General features: G+C 38.6%; 1 protein-coding gene across 2 annotated transcripts in view; it reads right to left on the bottom strand.

Moving 5' to 3' along the window:
• grid1b (glutamate receptor, ionotropic, delta 1b) overlaps positions 1 to 27,654 on the bottom strand; it is a 468,957-nt gene that overhangs the window by 145,114 nt on the left and 296,189 nt on the right. For both annotated transcript variants that reach the window (XM_032574010.1, XM_032574011.1), the window contains exon 4: positions 5,813 to 6,018. In XM_032574010.1, coding sequence (XP_032429901.1) covers positions 5,813 to 6,018 — 206 coding nt within the window. The remainder of the gene's footprint in view (positions 1 to 5,812; positions 6,019 to 27,654) is intronic.

Below are 27,654 nucleotides of genomic sequence, written 5' to 3'. Positions count from 1 at the left end.
GCGCTCCTTTAAATAGTTGTCAGTAAACAATGACTCAGATGATGGCTTGCACACTAGACGCAAGTTACTTCGTTTTGTGAAAATGGAACATATTTTAAGATGGTATGTTTAATGACGAAATTGAACATACCATCGCAACGTATGAAAGTCGTCTCTGGAGTCAAAAAGGGAAATCGATCTTGAATGGCTCCAAGTTAAGAACGAATCAAGAGTATGTTTGTGTACCCATGGTGATCAAGATGAAGTTTAGATCTATTACCTGACCCCAGTTGGATTTTTTTTTGCCTAATCGAAACTCTAATGAAGACGTTGTAGGTAGCTACCCCCGTGTGTGTAGGCGTGTGTGTGCGTGAGTTTATGGGTGTAAAAACTTGCCAGAGCTTTTAACAGGTTTCCATGACATTACTAAGGAGTGCAACTTTCATTGAGCCTGATCTCACCCTCCCACGCCCGACATGTCCTGGTGCTAATGAATGTCTCGGCTTGGAAACACACACAGGCGCACACACAAGTCGATTGTTTCTGTGCTACAGCCTCCCACTTGGTAGACACTTGCATTCAGGGCATTAACACTATTAGAAAAGGTGCATGTGCTAAGAGCATCTATGTGCGCACACAGACGCAATGTTGGAAGTGTTAGGCAAAAGATTTTGCTCGTCCTAAGGTGAAATGAAAAGACTCCATCAAGATTCACTCATTAAAATAAATGTACTTCAAAATGATCTCCAATTCACAAATTGTCTGTTTTGGGTCTGTGATATTTCTTATTCATGAAACAATTGTACCACCATGACAGCATCATTGAATAAACAAACCTAGTTGGTGCTTCCCACAGAATTAAATTGAGAGTAATGCAGTGTGGCTAGTGCTAATGTAGGAATTTTAGCTAATTATATAGAATAAAATGCCATGGTCATCATTTTGCCAATTTGCCAAGTGATGACCGTTTGGCAAATTGGTGAACAGGGATAGAGTCAAGAGCGGTTCTTCCAAGACCAAGACCAACAGCAGTAAATTACTAAACCAAAACTATTTCTTGGTAACCAACTAATTATTGCCATAATATTAATATTACTAATATTTGGATTGTTAAATTCAGCTGCACAGACCTTTGGAACAGACACTATATTGGCCTAAAGATTTTTTTAGTGGTTCAGTGCCTTTAGTTGCCTCTTCACCTGACTTCTAGAGACAGGCAACAGAAGGAGTGAACCATTATAACCTGATTTGCCTGAAGACACAGAGTTGGAAGCAAAAAAACCCAAAAACAAATCAATGGCTGAGGTGGAAGATACAACATTTGAGTTGTGACAGGAAAGTAGGAGTGGGTCTGTATATACTCATGTGTTTGAGATAGGACATTTTGGTAAGATTAGTGTTTCTGATGAGTTTCACATAGATTAACGTTGACCTTTAGTAGGTAATATACTAATTTTAGCAGTTGGTTGACATGCTATTGGTTGGATGTCAGCTTAAGCAAATATATTGAATTATCTAAAGCAAGAATGAGTTCCATCTTTAATGCAATAAATTATTTCCCATCAACAGCAACGCTATGATGCTATCCAACATGAGCTAAAAGTCTTTCTTTTTCATAATTGAATTATTACAAACAAAGGTTCTGTGTTATCTTCGGGTTTTAAAGCCCAAACCTGATCCATTTTGAGCCTAGCTCAGTGACAACAACTTTAACAAGGTGCTGATTTTTTCAAAGCAAATGGAGGGCAACATGAACATTTATTCATGAGTTTCTTTATCTGGATAACACAGCCACCAGAGGTCTCCTTTGTTCTCTGTTGCATTGTTGTTTAACAATCCTGTGATGGCAGTGGATTCCAAGAAATGGTACAGCTGGACAAAAGTTAGAGAATGGTGACCAATCATTATGGTTGGAGTCTACTCGTTGGAAGTTTAAAGTGAGTTTTGACAATGTCTTCTTGTTCAAATCACTTATCAATGAAGCAAACAAGCACTGATTTCTGGGGCTCTGAGTGAACAAAGGGCATCTGGGGTTGCAGGAACACTTTACTGCACCTTTGTACATCACAGTTGCTCAAATTACCTTCCCATAATGCACTGCCCTGTGATGTTGGTTACCAGGCTTTTATACAGCCTCAGTGGAGAGTCTTATTCTTGTTACTTTTTTCGTTCTTCTGGGGAAAAAAGGCTATGGGAGGCTTCTTTTTCAAATGATTCCTGCTTTCTGATTAGGCCCCCAGCTCTGACCCTAATTCTTCTCCTCTGTAGAGTCAGGTCAGAGAAACACTTCACACTTCCAAGGTGATCATTAAAAAAACAGTGCTGAGGCAACTTTAGAAGAAACCCATACTGCTACATTCAGAAATAATGGAAATAATTTTTGTAGCAGCACTTTTGTTCCTGTGATTATGCCTAGGAGTGACATATGTCCAAATCCAAAATCAATATACATTTAGAGGTTGTGGAGAAAAAAACACAACAACTTAAGGGTTTGAAATAACTTAATTTAGCTATTAAGTTATTAAGAAAAAAACACCATAAACTCTAAGGTTTATGTAGGTTAAAATTGTACAGTTTTCATCATATGCTACATCTACAACCATGTGCAGGAAACTTCCTTTACATCAACATAGGCCTGACCCTGGTCCTTATAACAGGCTTTACAATCCTCTTTGGAAGCAAAAACTCTTAGTACTACTCTAAGAGTAGTACTCTCTCATATCATAGTTTAGTAATTTTCCAATGATGCTTCATTTCTTTGAGGTTTGCGGATAAGCAAATCATTTCAAGCATGTTGACTTGATCTTTGCCTCAAACATCTCCTCCTATAGCTGCTGTTTCTGCTGCATATTTCCAAATCATCATTCCATCTCCGCCATGTTGGACAGCGGGTATGAGCTGTTGTTGCTGTCAGCTGTGGCTGGTTGTCCTCAAGCATGGTCATGCACATAATATGTCAGATGCACTTAATAGACAGCAGACGTTGTTCTCCTCCAACTCTTCCATAAAAATCACTTTTTCAGTGTTTTTGTGTTGGTAATGTTAGGAGTTTTACCAGTGGACACTATGTTGTGTTTGCACTGAGAGTCGAGGATTTATTAAGCAACTGTCGTGAAAAAAAAAAACTTTCAGACTGAAAAACTGCTACTGAGGTTCCTGGTGCTTTTAAGCTAATGCAAACTGCTTCCACAGTTTATTATATCTTGCTTAAAAGGCCAGCAATCAAGTCCAGTTCAGAACCCATCTTGTATATATTACTTTTTTTTATCGCTAATAACAAAAAATTTTTATTTTTTTTGTCCTTTCATGTAAAACTCTATCAAAGCAAAATAATGCAAACGGCCATCAGCTAATCATGGTAACAGGAGTGTGTGGGCAATATCAACTCAATTCTTTATTTATTCTAAGCGAAAACTGCCATAGAGAATATATGTTAGCTAAATGTAAAGTGAAAAACAAGGTAACAACGTACATGTCATCTATTGAAGCACCTGTACAGGTACACCTGGATTTCAGCCTGTGTTTTGTTCATACATTTATACAGATCATTTATATTTTAATAGAAATAAGAAGCCGTCAACATGCCAGAGTTAAACATCTCCTCCTACAGTTTGCTCTCCAACAATGCAGTACTCTGAGACTCCTACAAAACAGCGTAAATAATTAAAAGCCACACACTTCAGTTTGATCCACAGACAGAAGTTCCACTGAAAAATGAAACAGGTCATAAATGTTGAGCAAAACACAGCAGCTCATTTGCAAAAGCTTCTGGAAAGGTGTCTGTGTGGCAAAACCAGCTCCATCTGTCACTGCAGGTGGCCCCCCACACACACGCACGCCCACCCCCCCAAACACACACACACACACACACACCCGCACACGCAAACACACGCCAGCTCACCCCCGCAAACAGGCACACTAACTGGGCAGGTGAACAAATGATTACTGATCCGAGATGTGCAAAGCAGAAAAAACATGGACGGGTTTGCTAGACAAACAGCAATTTTTCATGCACGCTCTCTTGATCTCCTTAAACACTCATTCATTCCCTGCTGAGAGTTTCTCTTCCCACTACAAGCACTCACTTTTGGTTTATTAATGAACCTTGTACATTTTACACTCTTATTTCCTTCTTATAGATGTCTTCCATGCTCCTTTTTCAGACTCATCGCTGCTCCCACTAAAAATGCATTGTTGTTTTTTTATAAATGTCAGAGGAAAAAAAATCGCCAAATATAAATAAATATTTCACTAAATGCATTACTATGAGTTAAAGTGAAGTAGTAACACTGCCTAAACATATTACAAATAGTTTTTGATTTTTTTTTTCTTTTGGAATACTAACTAAGTCACAGAACTATTTATTTAATGATGTTCTCCATTTAAATTTTGACAGTGTTAGTCCTACTGAGAAATCAGGTTTTGGTTCTATTATGAATAGAGAACCTGTTTGTTTCACCTCTCTATCATTTTTTTACACACAGGCTCACTTTATCTTTTCATTTCTGTTTTTCCTTATTTCCTCCGCTACAATTTATACCCTAAATACTTAATTTCATCACTTCTTAATATTTTGTGTAGTTATTGCATAATGATTTTGATTACAAAAAGATATTACCAAAAACGTGAAATGACTCAGAAACAGAAAAAAAAACACTTGCCTAATGTTGCGAGCAGTGTTCAGTACAGATGGCGAAGACGAGAACTACAGCCAGAATAATGTAGCAATGTCTTACGTTTTTGTTTTGTTTTGTGTTTTTTTTTTTTGTTTTTTTTGAAGTTGTTTGATTTTCTGCGTTCTCCATGTTTTGGGGACTTATTAATTTAATTGACAAGTGATCATTGTGGGTTAATGTACACAAACATATTTACATCATGTAATGCAAATGAGCAGAGGTGAACTGTTCTTAGATTATTATAATGAATGAAAAGATCATAAACAAATCCACTGCAGAACAGCAGCGGTGTTAGGAGCAGAAAACGACAACGGCACTGTTATGGCGCTTGTGTGGCTCTTTTTCCACTCACCCTTTTGTCTCTTCCTACTTAATGTTCAATGTTCATTCCAGGAACAGGACGGATTGTTTCTGCCTGCAGACATGCATGCAGCCCGTTTGACCGCTTGACGAGTATTGCTGGTGCATTGCTGAGCTAAAATTGGAAGGGACACTGCAAGCTGAGGGGCCCTGCTTCGGAGATTTGACAGATAGTGATTAGCCTGTGTGTATTCACACTATTCTGTCGTATCGGTTATGTTCCCACAAAACGCTGCAGCGCAACATTTTGACACTTTTCCAATATAACAAACACCCAAAAAACATTTTTGTGGATGCTGATGAAAAAAATCAAATCGCAAATCCTCCATAGATCACTTGCACCAGCAAAGTGGGTTTCAACATCTTGCAGTGTCATTCATCATGTGGTAGGGATGAACGTTTTCACCATTCAGCTCAAAATGCTGTGAAATATTTGTTCCTGACATATTTATCTTGGTTCATAAGATATGTAATAAATCTTCTTTTTGTTTGTTTATGGTCAGTTATATTTATGTCGATGCACAAAAAAGTATATTGTTTTCCATTTTGCATGTGGATGCTGTCAAACGCATACACGAATACAAGGTTGCACATTTCAACTTCGTGAACTCTTTGCTGTTAACACGTTAGCATAACAGGAAGTACCGGAAATATTCTGTCCACTCACACATTCAGCTCATTTAAATCCATACAAACGTGTAGGAAAATGGAGACGAACAGGTTTGTTGCAAGAGCAACCGCCAACTTGTCTTCAAGAACACAGCATGTTTTAAAGAAAACAAAAGTGGAAGACCGACCTGCTGGATGAACGTGTGCGCCCCCTGCGGGCTGAGCAGAAGGATGGCTCTGCGTAACGTGTCCCGGTACCGATTCAGCTCCTCCGTCCTCATGGTGGTGAACAGGTTGGTGAAGACTTTACTGATGTTCCTATCCACCCTCTGTAACGCAACATCAACGCCCTGACGGGACGTCTGATCAAGGAAGCCCTGCAAGCCACGGATATCTGGGGAGACAACAAAGAGTCAAGCAAATGAGAATGTCTTTAGAAGTGTCAACAAACTGCACAAAGAGAGAATAAAGGCAGTAAGCCGCTTTTTTCCTTTCTTTTTACAATTATAAATGCTTCTTTGCACACACTCATCCTGACCCCAAACCCAAACTTTACAGGGAACCTTTTACGATGAACATGAGGTGTAAAAAGAAGAAAAAAAGATCAATATCAATATCAAAAACCTATGAGCCCAGAAGCGAGTCAGAAAGCTGTTCATATCTCAAGACAATCTTTACATTCACATTTTAAAACTTAATTTGAGGGTATGACAAAAGTCTTGGCGTTGTCATAAAAAAACATATCCTCTATACACACATAATTGAAAATAAAAACATACATTCAGTGCAATGCAAACCGCTGCAGAAGATCTTTCCTGCCAACAGAAGGATGGCAGGAAACGATCTTCAATAACTCTTTGCAAAGTATCTAAATTAATGAGTTACAACAACTTTTGATTTCCCTCTGGGATTAATAAAGTATTTTTGAACTGACTTTGAATTTGAATAAGATTTGTGTGGTAAAGTTTGGAAAAGCCAACCCAACATGAGGATGACCAGTATCTCTCTAATGGTATTTCTTCAAACCCAGCCTTGAACATTAGCCATCAACCCGCTGAAATGGTGACAACTGACCACAGTCCATGCAACAGCAGTTTTATGAATTAGCAACATTTATTGAAATGACAGTGACTCATTAAACTGGCCCACAGCCAGCGAAAAAACAGACGACTCAAAGAAAAACCGACTCGTACAAAGGTGACTCTTGTTTTTGGAGCTATTGAAGGTGACTGAACCTCTGAGAAAGCATTGGTTCAATCCCTACACCATCTGCGTCTGAACATGACAGCATCGCTTCTTTTTATTTTTTTTTTTTGAGGCATCTTTCAAGCTCTTTCTCAGATACTCTTTCTCTTTCTGCTCAGAAAATGGCAGCTGAGCTGGTTTCTGTACTGTTGGAGAAGCTGACAGGTTGTTTGGCCTGAATATCTCTCACTTTTTGTGAGCCTCCCTCCATCTTTCTTAGTCTATTAGCACTGACAGCCGGCTTGTTCCGAGCACCCACTGCCACACTATACTGCTGAAACGTTTTTTTTTTTTCCAGCTGGGCTATTTCATCTACCGTGCTCCCCCCGACGCCACATCTCCGGCCCGACAATAACCACCATTTCTGTTCTCCCTTAAATTTTCTTTCCATCGATCCAACTGTCACTCAAAGCCTGCCTCCCACTCTTTCCCAGAAAATCGGCAGGGACGTTTACTCCCGGAGAACAAACGAGAAACTGTTTTATGAAATTTGAAAGTCAGCCCTGTGACTCACCCTTCCCCGCTGATTACAAAGGCAATACCTGAAGGCAGGCCCCGTGGAAAGCAATATTTTATCTAACTTTAGAACTTTTATATCTCTTATCCAATAAGCGGTCCAACATTCTATATAAACAAAGCAAAGCAAAAAAAACCTTTGCCCTCTTATGAGAAGAAATAACCCAAAAGAAGAAAAAGAAGAAAATAATTTTTCCACTCCTTCAAATTACGTTTTGTTGGACTTACTGTAGCGGCAACATGTTGAAAGGTAAAGCACTTAGTGGAATCAGCTAGACGGCGTTTGCATCCACAGCCTAAATCAACATACTGCAACTAATTCAGCACTCAGAGTTTCTGTCTTCACTTCCCCCGCAAAAAAATTGCTGCTGAAAAACGAGAAAGAAAAAAATAAATCCGCTCTTTTCTTGAGCTCAAGCACTGGAACACCACAAGTGGAGGGGTTTGAAAGCAATTTAAAGAGCTGCTGCTCGCCAGCCACAGTTCAATTTCTCCTCAGCCACTTTGAGCAAGGCACTGGGGGTGGGTGGGGGATGCGCTGCCCTCCCAGCAGAAATGCCAACACTTATCTCTGCTCATCAACATCACGCTGACCTCTCCCCGCTGAAGACCCGGTGAAGATCCGGAGCAGGTGAACCTTCGACCGCGAGATTCAATTTAGATTCACACGACACAACTGTTGTCTTTCACGTACAGTGCAAATACCTTAAAGGCCAGTGATGCCTAATATTTGCATCATGTCCGGATGCAGCAAACAATGCTGATATTTGCAAGCCCTGCAGAAGGAATGTCGATACATTTTTCAGCATGAATTTTTATCAGGCGGGAATCCTTGCCAGCTGAGGTTGGCAGGCCCTCAGGCTTTACGAGACGAGAAGGGGAAAAAAAAAATCGTGGAGATATTATGTCTAAACCCAAAGCTTATTAAGTTTTCCCTAACATTATTTCATCAAATAAATATTCATAGAAGACATTAAATAGCATCTTTTTTTTGTTGATGCTGTTGTTTTGTGATCACACCAAATTTCAGTGTTGTATAGTAACGAAGTAAAAATACTTCACTACTTTACTTAAGTATATTTTGGAGTACTTCATACTTTCCTGGAGTATGAAAATTTTTGATGACTTTCACTTTTACTTCACTATATTTCCGAACTTAATTGCGTACTTTTACTCCGATACATTTTCAATGTGTGGTTTAGTTACTCGTTACAAAAAAGCGAGAGAGAGAAACGCAAGTGTTTTGACCCCACCTACTGATTAGCAAGTAGCAAGTAGGCTACCGAACAAAGTGCCTGGGCTTGTTCATCACCACCAATAGGATACTTCTTCTTCTTCTTCTTTTCTATTATGGCGGATCACAAGCAACTTTAAGGTGCATACCGCCACCTACTGTACATGAGTGTGTAGAAGCATTACTTCATATCTATTAAATTCTACTTTTTAATTTTGTATTCTTAAGATAAATAAACAATGCTTTCCTTAATTTGTGAATATCTGTTATGTTTCCTTCATTTCCTAATATACCTTTAAGATTCCATTCATGCCCCATATTTCTAACTATTCTCTTTAATTCTTCCCTTTTGAGTTCATTTGACTTACAGTTCATCAATATGTGTTCTACATTTTCTTTCTCTCCACATCTCTCACATTTATCATTATTTTTCCTCCCTATTTTATAAAGCATGTCATTTAAGTAGGTATGACCTACTCTTAATCTACTAATTATTATTTCTTCTCTTCTGTTTCGTTCATTAATGCTTCGAATTCAAACTGACTTTTGTACTTCATATAATCTTCTTCCTTTCTTATCTTCATTCCACATTTTTTGCCATTTCTTGATTTCTTTACTTTTAATTAGGATACACCTGTTTCGCTTCTCCCATTAAACACAAAGCAAGTCTCGCAATCAGTAGCAGTCACATGGAAATTCTATCTTACAAAAACTCCCCGTCCAACTTGAAGAAACACATCGAGGTAACTTCTTATGAAATGGTTATAATCCTCGTGTTTCAGTAACTATAGCTTGGTCACTAGGCACTACTGTATTGTGAAATCTTGACCATAAATGAACTTTGTTTGGCATTGTTTCAGTTCCACACGTGGTGTATTTAGCTTAGGCCTAATGTTGACTGTAGCAGGCTACCTAGACTCCTCTGTTCAAGGGGGGACAGAAGCCATAGCGATAGCAATTTAGACTAAATTTAACGAATATAGGAAAGGCAAGCAAGTTCAAAACCAGGTTTACAGATGCCAATAAGCTGCATTTTCCTCCCAGTTCTTTTTTTCTTTTGCATAATGACCAGTTGTGTGCACCACCTACTGACTGTAGGATTGACTGATTCACTGATTTGTGAAGTAGAGTAATCGTAACAGCTCTTTTTCTTCATGTTGGCCGCATTTTCTGTACTATTTATTTTTCTCATTTTCAGCACTGACCTTACTTGAAGGGAAAACTTAAGGCTTACAAAAACTTTGTATTTTCTGTCCTGGAGGGTATACTAAGAAGCTGGTTCAGTTGTAAAGCAGGTTAAGTTAACCTTGTGCTATAGGTAAAGCACCTAATTTTCTTAACTAAATGATGCCTGCAGGTATATCTATTAGCAGGTTTAATTTTGCCTGCACTTGGTTGTGTACATTATTTTAAGTGTATTTGACAAGTTTACCAAAATATAAAAAATGTCATTCAAACTGCATTTGCTTTGTTTTACTTTTTACTTGTACTTTTCATTACATTACTTGAGTACATCCATTTTTACAGTAATTTCCATACTTAAGTACAAGAAGTTTCAAATACTTTAAGACTTTTACTCAAGTAACATTTCAGTCAGTGACTTGGACTTTTACCAAAGTCATATTTTGGAGAGGTACTTGTACTTTTACTTGACTCTGAGATTTCAGTACTTTATACAACACTGCCAAATTTTAATTGTTAAATTCTAACAACTATTCGTGCAACCTTATGTAACAATGCCAAGTAAGCAGATGTTTGTGTTTCTCTAGCACAAAATCAGATGAAATCAATGGCTGCCTGGAGAGAGACTAAAATTACACACACAATCGTTAAACTCCAAGGGTGAAAACAACCTTAATTTGTTGCAGAACAAAGGTTTGCTGCAGACCAAACAACCAGAAATGTACTCTTTTTCAGCTTATTTTTATTGTTTTTTTTTTTACAATTAAATTATTTAAGGGGACTTTTTGATGCAGAAACTGATCATATTTGGGATGGAATACTTCTCAGTTGTAAAAAAAATCCATCTACATTACCCTAGATCACATGTGTCAAACTCAAGACCCGGGGCCCAGATTTGATCCGCAGTAGCTTTTTATGTGGCCCATTAGACTCCAGATTACATCAAAAAGTCCCTCCACTTTTTGTAAAATTCATGCAAAATTCACACAAAATTCAATATTTTTCTCAGATTTTACTGCAATTTTTTTTCTCAAATTTGGCCAAAAACATATTGTGTAAGTGCCTGCTGCCTCAACTTTACTTGATGTCAACACGTAGTACGTGATGGATACGGCAATATTTGAAAAACATCCTTACAAATATTTCTAATTTAGTGATTTTGATTGCAAAAGAAAAACAAAACACACACAAAAACAATCAAGACATTCTGGATGGACTGAAAAGGTGTTCAATTATTATTTCATCTTAAGGAACACTTATGGAATGCTAAAACTAACAGATATTTATTAATATTTTACCATCAATAGATTCTGGCAGAACTGGCCCTTTAAAAACATTTAGATTTTTGATATGGCCCAAAATGAAAATGAGTTTGACGCCTCTGCATTTAGACCCTAAATGCATCATATCTGAATCTGTTGGATAAGGGTAGCTATTTTTCCTTTTCTAATAGATGCTTGGTTGAGGTTTTAAAAAAAAAAAAAAAAACTGCAGGTGATATCAAGAGCAGCGATGACAACATTCCCTTTTACTGTGATGCCAAATATATTAAGATCTGCAGTGGAATGTGTCTACTTGCTAGCCAAGCTCATAGATCAACAGACTGTGGGGGGAGATCTTGTTAATTAACTGTACGGATGTGAAAATACTGGAAGGAACAAAGTGAGGGCAGAGAGATGAGAAATCAGAAGAAACACGGAGAATGAAAGGATGAAAAGAACGAGTGGTGGGAGTATTAGGAGGAATAATTGAGCCTTCTTATCCACACAGGCAATGACAGGTGTGACATTTTAGCTTTGGAAAGCCTCTCTGTATTGGATATCCATGGAACACACACAGGAAATCATTCTTCTGTCTGGTGTGGCCACTTTTGCAGTACCTGTGAGGAATAATTTTAAAATGAAACATCTCTTGACTTCAGTTTATTTCCAACCTTCATCTACTATAAAAATGGAAGAAACTTTCCCCTTTAGTGGTTCCATAGCTTAACCAGAGCTGGAGCTACAGACAGTTTTCACCTGCTTTAAAATTAAATGCTGTGGTTTTCCACATCCGGAGAGCAAGTTTGGTGTCATTACACCACCTAAATTTTCTCTTTACACTCACTGGTGACTTTATGTTAGGTAGATATTGTCAATAACACTACGCTACGGCACAGCAAACTACGGCAAACTGAATTAGTCTGTGGTAGAATCACCTAACTTAATCATTTTGTTACAGAAATCTGGGTTTTTGAATATTTGCATGGATTTCTGATCAGTATTGACCAGTAAAAGAGCTGCTTGTAGATAATTACACATAGAGATTTGTTTATTTATGTAAGAAATATGTAATTTCATAAATTATGATTATGACTATTTTCAACTTCAGAAACCAGAGGTCAACACATTACGTCAGTCACACTGACCTACTTAAACTCTGTAAAGGGTCAATATTAAAATACTAAACACACACACACATGCGCACACAATCACAGTAAGGTTTGGGGAGGAAACATGAAAATGGGCTGTTTTACATCCTAATAACGAAGGAAAGAATGGAAACATGACTTGAGAAATCCTTGTCATGAATTATTCCATGCATCATTCCCTTTTATTGTACATAATTTAACTTACTGACTAATTTCCTTTAACTTCTTTGTATGTGTGTATTAGTCGTGTTGTTAGCAAGATTTGGTGTAAATGTCATTTCAACAGCTGCATTAGAAATACTGTTTGCCAGAAGAACAACACTGGTGTGTTCAATACTTGCTTTATCCCGACTGTAACCAGTTTTTTATGGATAATTTATCTCCGGGGCAACCTTTAGAACATCTAGCTGCTTGTCTCCAAACCATTAGCATTCTTCACCATGAAAAATAGACTCTCCCATATTTTCTCTAAAAAAAGGTGGGAATAAAACAGCATTCCTGCAGCCACTGGATTTATTGTTATTTACTTTCACAGAGATACATTTCTTCATTGCTGTTAGCCACCTCTACTTTCCACAGAGGAAACTATTCCCTCTCTGCAATAAGGCAACATTCCAACCTAAAAACTCTTCCATAAGAAGCTGCAGGATTACATGATATAATGGTGTAGACGTACAGATTCATGATTTGGTTGGTTTCAGCACAGAGAAGTGATTTTTTAAAATATTTTTCTCTGACAGTGACATTTTCAATCTACAGTTGGCCACTTAGATCTGCATTAAAGTTGATACTATGGTTGTAGCTTTTGGGGCCTATAAAATCACTCCTCTAACACACACACAAAAACAAAATGAGTGATGTGATGATGTGCTGGATAATTCATTCCGTCTCCATACGCCTCTCACATACATGCAGCTTGTCTCAGCGTGTTATCCTCAGAATCTCAACATTCATGCAAACGAACCCGCGCATCAACAAGTCTCTCACTAACCAGGATGATGTATAATTTAACTGCCAGGGTGCTGCTCGTGATAGGAATGCGATGCCGACGCGTGGAGCGTGTGAAATGCTAATGCGGGCCTCACGAACGCCCCTCGCTGCTCGGCTCCTGCTCCCCTGCCAAGGTGCTATGTAAATGAAGCCAATCAAAGAGCGGGCAGGCTCTTTTACAGGCGCCACCGCGAACCTATCAGCCGCCGTCTGAGGAGACCGGGATGAGGGCGGCTCCCAGACCCGGAGCAGAAACGAAAGACAGACTTTGCCCACGTTCCATATATTGATGCTTAAGAGCTCTCGTGTTTTATTAAGAAGCAGCGCTCCGTGATCATGTACCCGGGAAGCATCTGTGAACAGAGCCGTCATTCCAGCCCGATTCTTTTTACATCCATAAACAGCGTGAGGGCAGAGCTATATGAATTAAATATGCCCACTTCATTATTCATACTAAACAATTTCTTCAGCTGATATTAATCCTTATGACGAGAACATGACGTGCACGCGGTCCTGATTATCAAACTGCTGAAACGTGTCGTTATTGAGACAAGAAGCCCCTTCCCTGCTGGTCAATTACAGTTTAGGCTGATGAAACTGAGACTATTACTTCATATGACTCACGAGGCTTATCGTAATGCTGCTGGTGTACGGTTATATTGGTGCACTATTTAGGAGTTCAAGTCTTTATTGCTGCTGATCAAAATTCTTCCACCGGCAGCAGAAAAATAAACGTGACTTCCATTCTGCCTCACTATGCATTGCCTTCCGAAGTTTTTCTAGAGTTTATCACATCATATCCTCAAAGTTCAATAGTTTTTCTTCAGGTTTTATGCGATGTACCGACACACAAAAAAAAAGCATAATTGTGAGCATAAACATCAAGTTAAATATTTTTGAAAATGAAGGTGATCTTAGAAAATGCTGGACATTTGTGTATAGCTCCCCAGGTGCTTGCACCTTTTGCTGCAGTTGCAAGTCTTTCAGGCTATCGCAGGTTTCTAAATTGAACTTACATCCACGTAGATTGGGATCAGGGCCTCTGCAGGCTTAAATCAGGAAGGCAACATTCTTTGACTGTTCTGTTGGAGCTGCAGCTGTGTGTTTAAAGTTATTGTCTTCCAGGAAACTGAACAAGATCCCCAGTTTAAAATCTTTCCAACCTTCTAACAGGTTTTCTTCCAGGATTTTCCTGTGTTCGGCTTCATTCAGCTTCCCATAATCTCAAACAAGCTCCATGTTTTTGATTAAGAAAACCATCCCCACAGCATAATGATGCCATCACCATGTTACATCTGTGGAATGATGATGTGCAGTGTTATGGATTGTCCAAACACTGCTGTACAGGAAAAGTAAATGGCAGAATTTTGGTCTTGTCTGACCAGAGTTCCTTCCCCCATGGTCGCTGTACTTCTACATGGCTTACTGTAAACTACTATTAACTACAACTAATAGCTCTCCAGTAGAAAGAGAGCCCCGCCAAAGCTGTGGATCCCTGTTACTCCTCCAGAGTTACCACGGGTCAACTTGATCGCTTCTCTGTTTAAAGCTCTCGCCTCCTGGCTTGCCAGTTTAGGCTTTTGGCCATATCTTACATTTACAGTAGTGCCAAGCTCTTTCCTTCTTTTTTTTTTTTGGTTTTTTGGTTTAATGGAATAAGCAGCGTTCGGAGATATTCAAAGCTTGGGACATTTATTTTATAACCCAACCCTGCCAAGTCACACTTTGTTTCCTCTAAAATCCCTGAATTAAACTGTATCTTGAAGAGACATGCATCATTTATATAGTTTGTTTCTGTCCATGTGTCTAAGATGAATTGGACCGTTGGCAGTGGACTGAAATAAATACTCTTTTGGCGCCAGGCAACCGAAGTATTGGCATGTCGCAGCTAAGATTATCTAATGGTAAAAGAGATCTGAGCTTTAAAAAAGAAAACTGAAGTGCTGGTTAGAAAGGCTACATTTGGCTCCTAATTCACACATAGATGAATTTCAGAAATTATAGTTAAAAATTGCTTTAAATGTCTAATTGCAGTTTTTCTGAAGGCAAATAGACATGATGGATGAATGTCAACACTTTTCCATCATTTATAGCACAACATTTCACTACTTTGATGGAGTTTTGGTGATTATGCTGAGTGCAAATGATTGTGTCCACAAAGACATCTTGGGTTTTAATGTTACCATGACAACTGTAAATTATCAGAGGTTTTTTTTTTATTATTTACTGGTGTGGTTGGTCAAAAATAACCTGTTAAAAGAAAATGGGATGGATTTTATTCTTTAAAAAAACATATCCCATTAAAAAAAAAAAATCAAAAAACTTTTTTTTTCAGTGACTACAAACTTCTGCTTAATGAATGATCAACTTTACACTAGAAAGACAAACAAGCATTCAGGTAAGGCAGATGTGTGTTGATCTTTAAAAGCCAGGAAAAAGCTCCTTGGCTAAACTTACCCGTAGCTACAGACTGAGCAGCAAATTAAAAGGATATAAAAAAACAAACTACAAAAACCAAGGCAAACATGTGGAGTGGAACATGCCAAATTCAGCGGGGACTTTATCTGGAACTATGCTTTCGTCAGATGAGACCAAAATTGAGATTTACAGTAACAAATATTCTACCGAGTTTGCTGTGAAACAAGGGGTGAATATGTAGGAAACCGCCTCTGATAGTTATGGTGGATAAACCTGAGAATGTGTTGTTATGGGGTTATTTAACAAATACAATAAGAAAGTATAATATCCTTCAGTACAGCATAGTACAATTTAGCATAGAAAAATATTCCGTAACAGATTTTTATTTTTTTTTAAAAATTGATTAAATGTAGTAAAGGTAAATCTAGCCACAATCCATTTTTCAAGTATATCCATTTATTTTCCGCCTCTTTTGTTCCCGTGTGCACAAGCTGTCACACTCCTGACACCTGCTCTGCCGACGCTGGAAGTTGTAACCTAAGAGGAGAACGCCGCTGTAATTGGTCGCAGCAGATGAAGAGCAGTGCCCTTTTCAAACTACACTCATAACAGACAGTGCTGCCAGGCTCGGCTTGTTTCCACATTGTTGTTCTGTGACTCTGCTGAGAAGTTTGACTTTCTCGGCTTTTTAATTTATACAAGACGCTCTCCTGCTGAGCTCGTACGTGTCAGGGACTTTACCTGCACACCAAAAGAAGAACAACAAAACATTTTGCTGAGGGATTTCGCTCCGCCTCCATATCCCTCAATGATTGCATTGTTAGAGCCATTGCGCAAAAGAGATTGCACGTCGAGGCTCCGACACAACCGATGCAGTCTTTAAATGCAGAAGGTGCACATAATGAACCAATATCATTGATTTAGAAAGTGCTGAAAACACAGATGTCTGTAGCCAGAATGGAAGCAGATGAAGTTCAGTGCACACAGTAAAACATGAGAAACTCATTACAAAGCAATGCAAGGCGCTTACTTGCTGTAACTGAAGCAAATCTAATAAAAACCCACAGGAATCATGTTTGTGTTATGCTACATAAAAAATAAAAAAAAAATCTTGAGCTGTTTGCTACAGTAACAAGAACTTGTTCACTCTCTATGATTGTCCCCAGGGGTTCGCACCATCCAAAATGAGAAAACCGTTTAGTTTGAGAAAATAGGTTTTGATGATCTCCGTCCAGGAAACCAAAAAAAAAAAGAGGAAAATCTGCAAAATGTCGTAAAACTGTGTAAAACTATCATATTCTTTATCTTGTCTGAATGCCTTTTTTAGCTTCAGTTTCTATTACAAATTCTCACAGAGAAAAGCTAATAATGATAATTTGTTTCACAGGAAACACAGACTTCCCTCTATGGAACTACCAATGAGTGTTGTAGTGAACTACAGCCACTAAAATTCAGAATGAAATACTATGTGAACTTTTTAAGGTCAAATACAGCTGGTGATGCACCCATGTTTTTAACATGATGCCAAGTGGAGAGAAAAAAACCCATCTGCAATTATCTGCTACTGCCCAATCAATCAGGAAGGGCTATAGGAACCTAAAGAGGAACGATCTAGAGTCAATGCACAGCTTCAGTTATTACAACTGAAAACTAGCGATCAGGCCCGAAACCTGGGAGTAGTGATGGACTTTGACCTGAACCTCCAGAGCCACATAAAGACAGTTACAAAGCCGGCCTTCTATCACCTGAAGAACATTTCCAGGATTAAAGGACTAATGTCTCAGCCAGATCTAGAGAAACTCATCCATGCGTTCATCTTCAGTCGTATTGATTATTGCAACAGCGTCTTCACAGGTCTGTCCAACAAATTAATCAAACAGCTGCAGCTGATCCAGAATGCTGCTGCTCGCGTTCTCACTAAAACCAGGAAGATAGAGCACATAACACCAGTTCTAAAGTCCCTCCACTGGCTCCCTGTAGCTCAAAGAATAGACTTTAAAATACTGTTGTTAGTTTATAAATCACTGAACGGCTTAGCACCACAATACATTAAAGATCTGCTTTTATTGTATCAACCTTCCAGACCTCTCAGGTCTTCCGGTTCTGGTCTGCTCTGCATCCCCAGAACCAGAACCAAACGAGGAGAAGCAGCTTTCAGCATCTATGCACCACGAATTTGGAACAAACTTCCAGAAAACTGTAAAACAGCTGAAACACTGACTTCTTTTAAATCTCAACTGAAAACCCACCTGTTTAGAATTGCATTTGAAATGTAATCAATTACAAATTTATTGATGTAACTTGACTTAATGATTGATTCTATATTGCATTGTGATTCTGTGTTTGTTATGATGTAAAGCACTTTGAAATGCCTTGCTGCTGAAATGTGCTATACAAATAAAATTTGATTGATTGATTGATTGATAGGACCATTTACACACAATATGAAGTCCATCATTCTACGAGGAAGATTACAAGAGTTAAGAGAACATGTTCTTTTATGTTTATTTAAAATGGGTTGCATTTCTACACATCAGAAAACTAGTTTTTTTTAATCAAGGTAAATTAAAGCAGCTGTACGCTGCTGGTCAGCCAGCTCATTTCTTATCACAAATAGCAGACTGTAATGGAGTGCAAACTAAAGGAGTATCTCTATCCCTCTTATTAACCATTTTAAACCATTTTTATTGGTAAGCTATGACTTTTCCAGAGCATACAGTCTGACTAATTAACCAGGTATTCATTTCTAGTGAATACTATGTTACTCTATAAAAATTGGACAGTCAAAGAGGCAGAATACTGTACATGTATTGTACATGTTTGCAATGAGAAAGTTTACATAACAACCAATGAAATAAGTGAGTGATTTTTGCCACCAACATCCTGAAACTCATGCTTTTTTCTTTATGACAAATCAATTCGATACCAATGGAAAGTCCATTTTCGTCCCCTTTAGTAGTGTCAGTAATTAATTTGTGGGATGTGAACCAGAATTCAGAAGATGGACCATGGGAAACTGGTCAAATCCTCTCTGCTAGTGGCAAAAAGTGGTGGAGTCAGTGTGATGGCGTGAAAATCTCAGTGCAGAGATATCAAGACCCAATTCTGCTACCGGTGGCAATTCCGTATTTTCACAGTCTGAGATTGAACTTTATCCTCCAGGATGTCAAAGATCTTCCCCACAAAGCAGTGTTTATCAGAGACTACATCCAGACTTTGAGGCCTGCCTACAGCCCATCCTGTTCAAGCCAGAGTGACCAACATAACTTTATTGGCTGACTTGAAACAAGGGCTAGTTGAAGGAAGCCATTTATTGACAACAATTACGTCTTACAACAAAGAAATAAATGATAAAACACAAATGTCTCTACCTCTAATGCTACGCTTGAAGAGCACTGTCGTCTCAAAGCCCTTCACAAGACAACAGGGTCCAATGTGTATTCAACTACATCCAATCAAATTCAGTCTACACTGTTATCCTTTGCTGTATTTTCTACAGTTAAATACCACAAAATGCCCAGTAAAACTACCATAAGACATCTTTACAAGTAGTTACTGTAATTTGCATTGCATTATGGGTATAGTACATAGTATTACAGTAACTTACTGTATGTTTTGAATTTGCAGTAATTTACTGTTTACACATTACAGTAGTGGTACTGTACTTATAATATACAGTAAGAATTATATTTGATTCCCAACGGTCATCATACACTGTTAGCCTTTGCTGTATTTATTACAGTTAAATACCACAAAATGCCCAGTAAAACTACCATAAATAGGGTGACCATATTTTCAGTTGGGAAAACCAGGACACGTTGTAGCGAGGGGGGTGGGGGGGGTCTGAAAGCGGGGAAACTCTTTTGTAAATAGTAGGTAAACATACATTTGCGCTTTCGTATGTTGTTTTCGTACTGACAGCCACGCTATCTATCTTCTGATTAAGAACAGGGCTGCCCGCACTGACGCGGCTCAGGGATTACGTCACACGCAGGGCCGTGCGCAGTGCCCTAGTGCCTGTAAATATAATGGTCCAATGAAGGTAATTTAAAAAACAGGACATTTCCTCACTTTCTAAAAAAACCCCGGGACGCCCGGGACAGGACGTGAAATACGGACATGTCCCGGGAAATACGGACGTTTGGTCACCCTACCATAAGACATCTTTACAAGTAGTTACTGTAGTTTGCATTGCATTATGGGTATAGTACATAGTATTACAGTAATTTACTGTATGTTTTGAATTTGCAGTAATTTACTGTTTACACATTACAGTAGTGGTACTGTACTTATCATATACAGTAAGAATTATATTTGATTTCCAACGGTCATCATAGCTGCTTCATCGTGGTTCCCTGTTTCTGTATTTTTACTCCTTTAGTGGTTAACATATTTTTAAGGCAGAAAGAGAGCATGTACTTTTGTTTTTTTCACATCCTAGCTAACATTAATATGCAGTTTATCTAGCTACGTCATCAAGCGTGGCTTCGCTTCCAACTGTTTTCTGATGACGTTTGTTTTAAACTCCGAAGCTTTTTCTCTCCAAGTGCAAGTGCAGCTCTGTCTCCGTGCTGTGGGCTCACACTGCTTCAGCTCTTCAAGACAGGTAAAAAACCACTTCTTAGAAAACTGTTTGAAGCCAAAGCCTAGTCTGGAAATGTACATTTTAGATGGAGTTAACGTAGCTTATAGCATCATGCTATAACTTAGCATTATAGCATGAGCTCGTTTGTGCTGGTTAGCCTGGTAAAATAACGTTACCTTTACTAACTCTGGTGTTTTATATAACTGGCATATTGCAACGTTATAAGTTACGTGTCTGTAAATGAGGTGAAAGATAGGAAAATATGATGGTGTTACTTTTTGAGCTGGTTCGGAATTAACGTTAGCAAAGGTGCTAATTTTACCGTTGAAGGTTTTAGCTTGACTTTTACCGCTTAATCTTCCTCGGGCGGCTTTGGGTTGAGATGAGCTCAGTGCTGAGTGTCTGTTAGCATTGTTGTTACATCCTTTGTCGAACAATATAACCTTAACTGATAATTGATCCCCCCCCTTCTCTTTTTTTTTTTTTTTACATCTAATGACTGTTCATTTGTTTAAACCATGATCTTGCAAATGTTAAAAGTGCAGATTAGCTATGTAGGTCAGCAAGGATGAATTTCTAACTTTGTTCTTTTTTTTCTTTTCTTCAGATGACCTTTTTTTTTAACTCCTAAGCTTTTTCCCTCCAAGTGGCTGTGCAGTTCTCTCCTGCTGACTGCTAACATAGCTTCAACTCTTCAAAAGACAAGACAACAGGTAAAAAGACAGCTCTTCAAACATATTTGAAGCCACAAAATAGTCTGGAAATGTAGAGGAGCAGCTAACCTAATCTATAACTTTGAGCTTGCTACAGCTGGTTAGCCTGCTAAAGTACCATTACATCTCCAACATAGTGTATAAGAGTCTGTAAATGAGGACAAAGGTGAAAAACATTAAAGTAGTTTCTGTTATTTTTTGAGTTGGTTCAGCCACAGTGGCAGGTGGACAAAAAAGTTAATTTCCAACCCTGGTTACACATAAGGACTGTTCACATGTTTAAACCATGCTCCTGCAAATTTAAAGTTAAGTCAGTACTAACAGGTGCAACTATGTACAGGTGTAAATTCTGCAGCATTTGTACTTCAGAATTTACAGAATTTTGTAGTCATGTGAAGAAACATCAACACACAGCTAATTATCGGTTTGCATGTGGAATAGAGCAATGTCCTGCTTCCTTCAGAACATTTTCTGCATTCAGGTCCCACATGCACAGGAGTCACCGCCATTGCAGAAGTCAGACTGAACACTTGTGGAATGTAATGCTTTAAAAAATGCATTTAGCCCCACAAACTGTCATTCACATCCGCTGTTTCAGAGTGGTAGCAGGATGTAGGAGTAAAATCTAGTCTAGTCTCCGGGATGAGGTTCTCAAAAACCTGTTGTAATCTGAGTGAACTGGCCCTTTAAATATAAATTACTACCAGTAATTCATATTTAAGAGAGTTTTCCTTTTATGTTTTAAAGGTATCTTCCACCAAGATGTCTGTTGAAATGGAAATGACCTTACCCACTACACCAAGGGTAATCATGCTTGGTAAGAGGAATATTTTCTATCACTATAATTTTTTCGTAGCAATGTATGTAATTGTTATGGTAGTCTGTACTTTTACTCACTAGCGTTAGCCTGACAAGGGTTTGTCTATTTTAGGAAATAGCTTGATGTCTGCAACCCGGTGGATGGTCAGTATGGAGGAGAAGGTATTTTTCCAGCCTGAGCAACTACATGACTTTGCCAGCGTCCTTGCTGTCTTTTTTGGGTCATATTCTGTCTTCAATCTGGAGTATCAGGAGTCAGCATCCACCACGCTGGAGATGATACAACGGCAAGTACTCTACACCAAGCCATTTATGAATTAAATTTAATGACAGTTTGACTGATGATGAAGAACCATAGCTGATTGCTGTATTGTACGTCTTCATTAAAAATTACAATTAATATATTTTATTTCTGTTAAAAGATTCTTTGTGAGGATCAATCCAGATGTTGGTACCAAATGCACAGCCAAAGTCGGTACAAGCCGCAAGACGGGAAGTCTTGTCAAGAAGAAAGTAGTCAGTGTCAACTCCCAGATCACCACCTTCTTCCAACAACTTGCTGAATTTGAATGGAGGACTTCCAACTAGGTAAGTATTTTACCAAATGTAAATGTTTATTATTTTGTTGTCTTTTCCTCCTATCTTGCATGCTCTGACTTTACTTTAGCCTTTTTAATATGATTTTAATGATTATTCATAAATGCCATGTGATTCCTACACAATAGCCCTTTAGAGTAGCCTGCATCGTTTCTGTGTCCGTGGTAAAAAGTGGATGTCGCTGCATCTCTTAATAAATCACAGAAATGTATAAGTGTGTAGTCGTTTAAGTGTGGTGTATTTTTATACTATGCAGTTTTCAGTTTATTAGGCACACCTTTGCAGTAATCCGTCAGCACCAACAAAATGACTAAAAAGATTGTTGTACTTCATCGTCCCCTTGGGGACATTTGTAGTACGCAATCTTATGAATTACTGAAGACTGACTGACTGACTGCTTTTGCCATAAACAATCCAAAAACCTGAAGTGAAGCCAGTCCTGCTCATTCTTTATGCAGCTTCTATTATCACTTCAGTCCAATTGATTTTTTTTTAAAACAAATTATCAACTTAATGCTGCTTTATGACAAAGATTTTATGCATGTGAACATTGTCACTTCAGCTTAATTTGTCAACTTCCTGTCGATTTGAAAATGTAGATAACTTCCTGACCATCTCATGACCTCCCACATTGTCTGTCTTATTCTTTACAGTTCAGCTTCCACAAGATGGATCCCACTGATTTTGTTTGACGAATGGAATAAAAGTTCTTCTGATGTAGGAAATGTGTTCTATGGTTTTGTTGTTTTACAGCACATTATATTGTATTGTGACATTGTTTTTTATGACATTGCGAATATGTAAATGGATTTTATTTCTACAAATCTGCTGAAAATAAATACCTGTTATTCACAGTACTTGGACTAAAATTTCTTTTATGAAATTTTTCGGTTTATGGTAAAATATTCTTATCTTAAAGAAATGTAAACTTTAATTTACAGTAAAACTCTGACATTATGTTGTGAAACAAGTTTACAGTAGACCAGCTTTACTATAAAATACAATTACTGTATTATACTAGAAACTACATTTACAGTAATGCAGTTATAACTGTAAAGCACACTCACAGTAAAAATTAACTGTGAAATATCATAACAGTAAAGGTACTGTAGAATGGTAATTACAGTAACTTACTGGCAACACTGTTGCCAGTAAGGGTACTGTTGCCTTACTGGCAACAGTGTTGCCAGTAAGAGTACTGTAGAATGGTAATTACAGTAACTTACTGGCAACAGTGTTGCCAGTAAGAGTACTGTAGAATGGTAATTACAGTAACTTACTGGCAACACTGTTGCCAGTAAAGGTACTGTAGAATGGTAATTACAGTAACTTGCTGGCAACAGTGTTGCCAGTAAGTTACTGTAAAATTACAATAAAAGGTCTAACAGTGTATATTACGTTCCAATCAATTCAATTTATTAAAATGTAGTGATACAGTAGGATTCAGATGCAGCTACAGTCCAGTTATATCAAACTCAACAGGTGAAATGGCAATCCAAAAATATTGTAGCTAATAATTAGCATTACTGCATTTTTTTCTATTCAGTTGTTGCTTCTCTGCTACTCGTAGTGGCACAGACTGTCCTATATTTTCATTTAAAATCACTGAAAATTTTGGTATAATAATGGGAAACTGCAATACTTTTACTGAAGAAATATTGTGGGAATGTAAAGTCCGCCTAACTCGTAACAGTAGCAAAAAAAAAAAAAAACCCAACAAAAAACACTGAGGTATAAAACCTCATAAAATAAAAGCCACCACTGCTTTGACCCTGTGAAATTCTGTGCTCCTTTTTAGTCCTAAGAGTTGTTTGTCTACCTTTCAGACTTATCTTCCCTGAATAACGGAAGAACTCATGGCCACCCGAAGCAGCTTGCCAGACAGTTAGATTTAAGTTCATGTACCTGAGCATCACTCAGCTTTTTGTTTCAGCTCCCAGAACTATCTGCGGAGTCACCGACTGTCGATAAAGCCTCAAGTTTGCTTGGCAGATAAAAGCGGGGGGAGAAGGGGTAGGGGGGGTCGACGGCGACTTTCGTGCATTTGTGCAGAGAAGCGAACACGCTCACTTCTTAAAAAACAGAAAACACTGCCGCCCTTTACAGCAGAGCAGTCACAGAGGGCGAAACCTGATGTGTGGAGGTGGAGGAGACGCCGTGATTGCCGACATTAAACACGGGAGGATTGAAATCACAAAAGATATAACCTTTAAAGGAAAGGAGAGATGTGACGGAGGAAAGAGGGAAACATCGCAACATACTAGAACAAGAATTGATCCATAAAAATACTAAGAGGCAAACTCTTTCCCGTTGACCTCAACACAGATTTTCACTCTGAACAATGACTCCATTTGTTATGTGATATTCAAAAATGAAAACTTTCGCAGACAGATGTATACACATATAATACAGTGACTTCAACTATATGCCTTGCATTTTGTGACACTAAAATATGTTTGCAACAAAGAGGTCCTTAGTAGATAAATCTTGAGCTAGAGTAAAGAGCGATGAATACAAACGCAGGCCACATTTTTCAGATTATTTGGATAGCACTGTGGAAAGAGCTGTAGGATGTGAATACTTCTTCTAGGTTCTACATGAAGGAGATATTCAGATTTGGATTATATCATTTCTATCACATTTTCTGTTTGAGAGGTTTGTGTTACTACAAACCAAACAAGTGCAAATTACTGTGTTTTCTTTTCACTTGAGGAAAAAAAAAAGATACAAATCTGTCCTCATTAGTACTTTAACTTCAGATCTATAACAGAGAGGCTTAATATTTATGTTGTGAGAGAAGTGGAGCTGCTCATGATGCTGCTGCGGATTATGAAGGAAGGTTGGTAATGTCTAATATTTCTTGCTCACCTTGTTTCTTCCCCACACATCCAAAATTAACCACTGGATGAAAAAGAAAGATAAGAAAAGGATCAATAAAAACAAAGCAAGACCGGCACTTTCAAAAAAAATAAATAAATAAAATTCCCAGTCATTTTCATTTGAGTTCAAAACATTGTTACTTTTTAAAGTCAAACCCGTGGCTCTCGATCGATCTGTTTGTTGCCTGCCAGAACTAGAAAGCTGAAATAAGATGGGGAAGGGATTAAAATAAGCAGCGAGGAAGAGACGCGGAGGGCGACGTCTCGCTAACGAACACTCGGATACTCCGGAGGTGCACTTTATGAATGCTTTTGTGTTTGTGTTCCAGTGTTAATGGAAAAAATAAAGCCGAAGCCTGAGCAGGTGCGGAGACAAACAATTAAACGGCAGCAGCATGACGCACAGCGCGAGCGGCGCTGCATCTCATTTATCAGGACGAAACCCATTTCACCAGGCAGCAGCTCCCGAAACTTCACGAACTCTGGGTCAAAAAGATTCAGAACTTGTTTCTCTCCAGTCAGTTCAGTCACGCGGACCGCCATGCATCTGCTCTTCTCACCTCTGATACACTGTACCTACAAATGCAGTTGATGTTACGAATCCTGAGAGGCACCTTTAATTAAAGACAGCATCAAATTTGGCTTATTTCCCTCAGACTAAATGAGTCAATCAACACATCTAATCTCTGCGGCAAAAACACACACACACACAAAAAAAGGTTTTGAATGTCTGACTGAAGCTGATTGGATTCCCAAGTCTTGTTCTTACAGTAGAATAGAGTATCTGATGCACCGTGGAAGAAAATCATTGAGCTGAATCGAAATAATGTTCCTCAGGAAAGAATGGGAAAATTCTTGCATTTTTCTCCCCCTTCAGTTCGGATTATAATGAAATCACTCAGGAAACCTGGAGGAAGCCGAAGAAGGACAGCTATGATCTCCAATCCCTCAGACGGTACTGCTTTAAGAATTACTTTCCTTTAACAGCCGATTGAACCACTTGGCTACTTGAGTATCGTCAAATTCTGTTTGATCAGCAAGCTGGCTGCAGCAATCAAAAGTATTTTTTTAGTCCTGACTTAAAGGACCCAACAATCTCCTTAACATCTTATGTTTTTGGGAAGTTTGCTCCAGAGTCCAGAAGCATGCATACTTGACAAGCAACTCAGAATTGTATTTTGAACCTGGACCGACCAGTGCATTAATAGACCAACATTTTTTTTTTTTTACCCCTCCAGGGGGTCTTTTGTGGGCTCTAGTGTCCCTTTTACGAAAGTAGGCTGACAGGAATGGGGAAGGAGAGGGGGGAAGACATGCGGCAAATGTCGCCGGGTCCGGGAGTCGAACCCGCGACGGCCGCGTCGAGGACTCAAGGCCTCCAAATATGGGTCGCGCTAACCCCTACGCCACCACGGCACGCCCAATAGACCAACATTTTAAAATCTAAATTCTAAAATGTTGGTTTCTAAATCTATTCTTTGTTGATCGATGGTGAAACCATCCCAAGTTTTTGCTACTTCTAACCAAGATCTCGTTCTTTTAAGTTTATTATCCACATCTCTGACCATGGATTTGGACTGGGACATGGATAGACCAGTAAACAATAGTTTTTTTGTTTTTTTCTGGCTCAGCAGTCTCTGGATAGACAGATCAGTGCCGCCCTTACATTATTGGACACTCATCTTCTGTTCTATTCTGTAATCTGCTGTGAATAAGGCAGCAGTAAATCTTATCTGCATGTAATTAAAGTCAAAGCAAAACTGTTTTTAATGACTGAATCGCTTAATGGCTTTGCATCCTCAGTGATAAAGTAGCTATAAGAATTGTTGGAATACATTAGGAACAAAAGAGATATGAGATAGAAAGTTTGACCTAAATACCACCTGCAATTACACAATTCAAAGACGAACATTCTCCAAATTAAGAGTTGTGGGTTTTTGCTAAGTAGCAAATAGTAACCAAATTCGGTAACATCGCATTTACACATTTTCTACTTCCTTTCGCCACCAGTTTGCACTTCTGCCCGTCATTTCTCATCTCTCCTCAAATTTCAGACTGATGACTCAAACAGGCAGGTGAGCAGCCAGTTCTCTAACCAGGTCGGAATGGCCGGGTTGGGATGGAGGGATGCCGTGTCCACGGACAGACCATTACACCCATCAATCAGCCGGTCAGCTGAAGTGCTCACCCAGGACAGAACACGGCGTTTGTGGGGGTGGGGAGGAAGTGTGGAGGGGGAGAGATTGAGACAGATTTAAGAGGCCTCTGCTGGGAAATTCATCACTCCTGGCAGAGTCCTCCATCAGAGACAAGGAGGAAAAAAAAATATTCTCCAATCACTTTGAATGCTGATGCCTCATCCTTACACAGTGGGGAAATGAGTTCTCAGTATCAAACTGCTCTCACAACAGCCAGGAAAATCAGGAACTCAATTTTTGCTTT

The sequence above is a fragment of the Xiphophorus hellerii genome, chromosome 10, assembly GCF_003331165.1.
Source record: "Xiphophorus hellerii strain 12219 chromosome 10, Xiphophorus_hellerii-4.1, whole genome shotgun sequence".
Classification (NCBI taxonomy): domain Eukaryota; kingdom Metazoa; phylum Chordata; class Actinopteri; order Cyprinodontiformes; family Poeciliidae; genus Xiphophorus; species Xiphophorus hellerii.
This window is presented reverse-complemented; position numbering and strand designations above follow the sequence as displayed.